Below are 6,096 nucleotides of genomic sequence, written 5' to 3'. Positions count from 1 at the left end.
AAAAAAGAAGCAAATAATTAAAAGATTCGACCGTTTAACCAAAACACAAGCCAAGCACACACTCTTGAACACTCCATTCTCTATATATACACACAAGTACTCGTATATAGATATTATCAAAATATATACAACAAGAAGTTCCGGTGATGTCGTCAACGGCAAGAAATATTTCCGGCGGAGGTACCCGAAAGTCCAGTAGGCTTCAGCGGCGTGCTCCACCGCCTCTAAAGATAAACCCTTCGGAAGCGAATTGGAAAGTGGCTATTCCTCTTTTATCACCTACGGAGTCGCCGCCGCCGCAGAAGCCACCGGGGGTAATGAAGAGGGAGGAGCAACGGTGGGGAAAAGAGGCGGAGAAGCCCACGATATTCAAGAAGTGGCAGCACCCTGCGGCTCCGTTTTATTACCAGCCAGCGCCGTCATCGAATCAGCCGTTTGCATGGCCAAATTAACGGCCACTTAATATTAGGTATAGCACACAATTACATAAATATTTTTATGCTTTTTATATATATGTCATATGTGATAAAATTGCGTATCTTATTTATATTAAACATACTACGTACCTATTATGTATCATCTTTATGCAATATGTATGTTTGGTTTGATGTTGTTATTTCCTTCATGTAACCATGAATATAATTTTAAACTAACTATATTATATATATAGTGTATTATTTCATATTAGACACGAACATTAACTGTATATATATGAAAGATAACTAAAATATATCACTAGTGATCCATAAATCGAAATTTAAAAATTGAATAAAGATCAAATTAAACAGCTGATAATGTTCGTTTCGAAATCTTTCTCGTACGTAATTAATTTTGCAAGATAAGTTGGGCTAGATACATTATAGGAGTGTGATGTGAGTATTTTATCTTGGTATAGCGACATGACATCATCCGGTTTACTAAAGCTTAACTAAGTAGATTGGAGTTGTTGGGCTGTTTAGTGTTAAGCATTCGGAAAACCCATTAGAAAGTTCATCCGTTAACACTTAAACGGCCAAGGGACAAGGGTCGAAGAATAAAATATACAGAAAGTGATCAAAGTTTAAAGTTTTCCAACACTGAAAGCTCGATTTAAAGGCAAGTTGCTGTTATAGCGAATTGACAAGTGGTGTCAGAGTTTTAGGTTTGTTCGTGCTTGTTCAATAAAGAAAGAAGGCAACAGATAGGTAACCATTAACCAATTAACTCATATAGTAAGTTTCAGATCCGTATCCAAATTACCAAATTTAGTCCTTCTCCTGCCTTATAAATGAAACGTCTATCAAACATTACTAGTTTTGTACAGATCGCCTTTTAAAGACAAAGATCTGTGGTCTCATGCAAAAAGTAAAAATGATTCTGTGTACATCTGTTTTGATTTGCATATGTATTGGCTTAAGTGGAAAAGGTGCATGCACTATATTTTTATTTCTTTGATTAAAAACAAAAGAGCTTTATGATGCATGCATTCGTACCAGGGATCTCTCAAAAAAGACAGAGACATTTGTATTGTATTTGTGACCAGAATGTGGACAGAAAAGTAAAGGAATCAGCACGTGTTCATCACTCGACACGTCGCAATAGCAATTGAATTCAAAAAAACGTTCCCATATTAGCCAAAAACAAACTGCACCAGCCGGGAATCGAACCCGGGTCTGTACCGTGGCAGGGTACTACTCTACCACTAGACCACTGGTGCTAATATGAATATGCATTCCAATGAATTTTTAAATACTAAAACCGTAAGTATTGTAAATTGACCACTAACTCCAAATGTTCCTAGTGAGTTCCAATAAGATTTTTTTGGGTGCAAATTGGGAAAATTATTTGTTGTTGGTTATGTAGTTATACTCTATGCTGGTTGTACTAATTTCAAAAAGGGCAATCAAAATATAAAGTTTTGCATATGTGTATAGTATATGAATAGTTTTTTTTTTAATCAACAAAAAAAAGTTACGGTATTTAAAAAAATAAAAGTTAGTGTGGGTTTGAGACTTTGAATATCATATCGATACCTTGAAAGGGAAACATTACCAAATGAGAAAATTGCCAAGAAAAATTAGATATTTTAGTGAATTTTGGATCCAAAGAGATGCTCTTGCACTTAAGGGAGAGACTCATTTTGAGAAAAGAGTTAAGTTGCGTTGCGGTAGGCCCAAGCACAACAAAATTGATTCGGTATGTTATTGAATAAGAGATGGAGTGTTTAACTAAATCATGTCTAAGTAGCAAAGGTAGGTCAATATAACGTGTAAGAAACGAACAAACGAATAAATAGCATCCATATTTTTAATATTGTCTAACTCGAAGTGTTGCTAGTATGAAATGTATTTAGTGAGTAGTTTTAGTCAGACGCTACTTGCAATACATAATAGTCTAGCTAATATAAACTTTGATTAATTTAGTCATGTATACAATCATTGACAATAGAAAATAAATTAAATGATTAAAATATTATAATAAGACATTAAACATTCCGAGCCCACGGCCACGGTATATTATTTCCTAATCGAATTCATATCTTTAAAATTCATGTAATAAATCATCCATGATATAAAATATTTAGCTAGTATATATAATAAATTAATTCTGTCCATAAATCCATTAAAAACAATGCTAATAAATCAAAGAAAAAAATAAAATATTTTAGGTAACTAAACTAATAAATCTAAAAAAAATATAATATATTTTATGTAATTAACTAAATTAATAAATCTAAAATGAGATAAATCTTGAGAATACGGTAATTAAGTAGGGGATACCTAAAGAAGAAAGAAAAAGAAAGGAGGGGGGGAATTGAATTTGGTAAGAGTCCACGTAGGTCAAGGGAAGAAGATGTCGTGCTCGTGTTGTGTTCCAAACGAAAAGTGGTCTATGTTCTCTTCATGTACCCGTTTCTTGGGCCCCACCCCACCCCCTCTTTCCTTCTTCCCCTCTTCAGTCTCTCTCTCTCTCTCCAAAACGTAAATTTACTCGCAGACACACAGAAGAGAGAGACAGAGAGAGACTCATCCTCCTCACACAAAACTTACTCCTATCTCTCTCTATCTCTTTCTACATTCTCTGATGAGTTTCATGAGTTTGAGGGAGAGACATTCACAGAAGTAACCCACATAGGGAGTTTAAACAAAAAAAGACTCGTTTCCTTTTTCTTTTAAAAAACCTTTAGAAGGAAGGAGTTTTTTTGGCTGATCCTTGTTTGATAAGATACTCCTCCCAAGTCACAAGGTAATATGGTTTCTCAATAATGTGTGATGGTTTTATTGCTACTTTGTCACCACTTTTCGCTTTCCTCTTTTGCATATCTTTGCAACTTTCTGCGGATTTTCTGATGATTCAGTAGATTTCATTCATGATTTGTTTGGTGATAAAGAAGAAATCATTAGAATCATCTAATGACATACAATGAATGTTTCAATTAACTTTACTCTTCGTTTTGAATTTTGAATTCTTTTTCCTGATTTTGATTTTCAAGAAACCATCTTTGAAATTCCAACCTTTTTGACCCATATTTTAATTGAAAAAAAATCTCGAATTCCGATTCTGGGTACAAACCAAAAAAAACTCACCTTTATCTTTGTTGTTGTTGTTGTTGTTGTTGTCAGGGTAATCGATGTTAAAGACATTGTTAGTTCAATGTCTTGTGTTATTCTTGTTCCTTGTTGGCTCCGTCGCCGCTTCCGCGGAAGACGATGGCAACTTCTCCATATGCAACTGCGACGACGAAGACAGTATCTTTAGCTTCGAGTCAATCCTCGAATCTCAAAAAGTCGGCGACTTTCTCATCGCTATCGCTTACTTCTCAATCCCAATCGAGCTTCTCTACTTCGTCAGCCGCACCAATGTGCCTTCCCCTTACAATTGGGTCGTCTGCGAGTTTATTGCCTTCATTGTTCTCTGTGGCATGACCCATTTGCTCTCTGGTTTCACCTACGGTCCTCACTCTCCTTGGGTCATGACTGCTGTCACCGTCTTCAAGATGCTCACTGGGATTGTCTCTTTCCTCACCGCTCTCTCGTTAGTCACTCTCTTACCATTGCTTCTCAAGGCTAAGGTTCGTGAGTTTATGTTGAGTAAGAAAACTAGAGAGCTTGATCGTGAGGTTGGCATCATTATGAAGCAGACTGAGACTAGTTTGCATGTTCGTATGCTTACTACCAAGATTAGGACGTCTCTCGATCGACACACCATCTTGTACACGACGCTTGTGGAGTTGTCTAAGACGTTAGGGCTCAAGAACTGTGCGGTTTGGATCCCTAATGAGATCAAGACGGAGATGAATCTTACGCATGAGCTGAGACCGACGGATGATGATGATGATAATGTGGGTGGTGGTTATGCTGGGTTCTCTATACCCATTACTGAGTCTGATGTTGTGAGGATTAAGAGAAGCGAAGAGGTGAATATGTTGAGCTCTGGCTCTGCCCTTGCCTCTGTGACTTGCCGAGGCAGACCTGGTCCTACTGTTGGGATAAGAGTCCCAATGCTTCGTGTTTGTAACTTTAAAGGTGGAACACCTGAGGCGATCCACATGTGTTATGCGATCTTGGTTTGTGTGCTTCCTTTGAGACTGGCGAGGAACTGGAATTATCAAGAGCTGGAGATTGTTAAAGTTGTGGCTGATCAAGTGGCGGTTGCGATCTCTCACGCTGTGATTCTTGAAGAATCTCAGCTTATGAGAGAGAAGCTTGCGGAACAGAACAGAGTGCTTCAAGTGGCAAGGGAGAACGCGTTGAGAGCTAACCAAGCCAAGGCTGCGTTCGAGCAAATGATGAGCGATGCCATGAGGCGTCCAGTACGGTCCATTCTCGGGTTGCTTCCTTTGATAATTCAGGACGGGAAACTACCGGAGAACCAGACGGTTATCGTGGATGCGATGAAGAGAACCAGCGAGTTGCTTTTACAGCTTGTGAACAACGCTGGAGATATAAACAGCGGCAAAATACGCGCTGCAGAGACACATTGTTTTAGTCTGCATTCGGTCGTGAAGGAAACAGTTTGCTTAGCGAGGTGTTTATGCGTTGGGAACGGTTTTGGTTTCTCGGCTGAAGTTTATAGAGCATTGCCTGATTATGTTGTAGGGGATGATAGAAGGGTGTTTCAAGTGATCTTGCATATGCTTGGGGTTTTAATGAACCGAAAGATCAAAGGGAATGTGACTTTATGGGTTGTACCAGAAATCGGAAACTCGGAAGTATTAGATAGGAAAAATAATAACCAAGAAGCGGTTTGGCGACAAGGCTATTCCAAAGAATATATTGAAGTTAGATTCGGATTTGAGGTAGCTGCAGAAGGTGAAGAGAGTAGTAGCAGTAGCAGTAATAGTAGTAACGTGGAGGAGAGTCCGAGTCTCGACATCTGCGAAAACATTGTAAAGGTTAGAGAACTTTTTTTTGGCTACTGCACCTGAATGTGTTAGATGATGAGATGGTTGAACTCTTTCTTATATTGTTTTGTGACCAGTATATGCAAGGGAATATACGGGTTGTGGAGGACGGTGTAGGTTTGGTGAAAAGCCTATCGGTTGTTTTCAGATTCCAACTCAGGCGATCGGTAATGTCACGAGGAGGTGGATATTCTTCTACTAGTCACTGATCATTGAGGGGGGAATGTAGTGGAAAAAAAGACTAAAGGGTGGAATATGAGAATTTGTAAAAATAGTAGGGGGTTTTGAGATAACAGAGAGAGAGAGAGAGGTTAAAAACGTTGTCGTATGGTTGTACAAAAACCTGAAAATTTAACTAGGTTTAACCTAGGCAAAAAGGTATGGTTCAGACTTGTTGTTTACTTGTTGCTCGATAACAGAATTATAAAAAGTAAAAAAAAAATGTGTCCGAGGATGTACTTTTTTTGTATATCTTGTCTCATCAATGTAATGTTTTTGATTGGATTAAACATATTAAAAGCAAGAAGAAAAATTAGCTATTGAGAGATATGTAATTGATTTCAAAGATAACAAACAAATTTTATATTTATGGTTAAAGACAGGAAAATTGAATTATATTGTGAAAAGTTACTGTATCTTTAATTAAGTTTAATTAAACCTTTTTTTTAATCTTTTTTTTCTCTGTGTGTTTTTACTTTTTTTTTTTTTTTTTT

At 37.4% G+C, this 6,096-nt stretch overlaps 2 protein-coding genes and 1 non-coding gene across 3 annotated transcripts; 2 read left to right on the top strand and 1 right to left on the bottom strand.

The window, feature by feature from the left end:
* Window positions 67-682, top strand: LOC104754565 (uncharacterized protein At4g14450, chloroplastic-like). The gene has a single exon (XM_010476782.2). The coding sequence runs from the start codon at window positions 147-149 to the stop codon at window positions 450-452; it is 306 nt and encodes a 101-aa protein (XP_010475084.1). The 5' UTR covers window positions 67-146; the 3' UTR covers window positions 453-682.
* TRNAG-GCC lies at window positions 1,626-1,696 on the bottom strand. The gene has a single exon. It is a non-coding gene; the product is annotated as a tRNA-Gly (tRNA).
* Window positions 2,922-5,892, top strand: LOC104754564 (ethylene response sensor 2-like). Its single transcript, XM_010476781.2, has 3 exons — window positions 2,922-3,225; window positions 3,603-5,374; window positions 5,461-5,892. The coding sequence occupies exons 2-3, from the start codon at window positions 3,611-3,613 to the stop codon at window positions 5,590-5,592; spliced, it is 1,896 nt and encodes a 631-aa protein (XP_010475083.1). The 5' UTR covers window positions 2,922-3,225; window positions 3,603-3,610; the 3' UTR covers window positions 5,593-5,892.

This window comes from Camelina sativa, chromosome 17, assembly GCF_000633955.1.
Source record: "Camelina sativa cultivar DH55 chromosome 17, Cs, whole genome shotgun sequence".
NCBI lineage: Eukaryota > Viridiplantae > Streptophyta > Magnoliopsida > Brassicales > Brassicaceae > Camelina > Camelina sativa.
The sequence above is the reverse complement of the archived record's forward strand: the minus strand, read 5'-3'. Positions and strand labels throughout refer to the sequence as shown.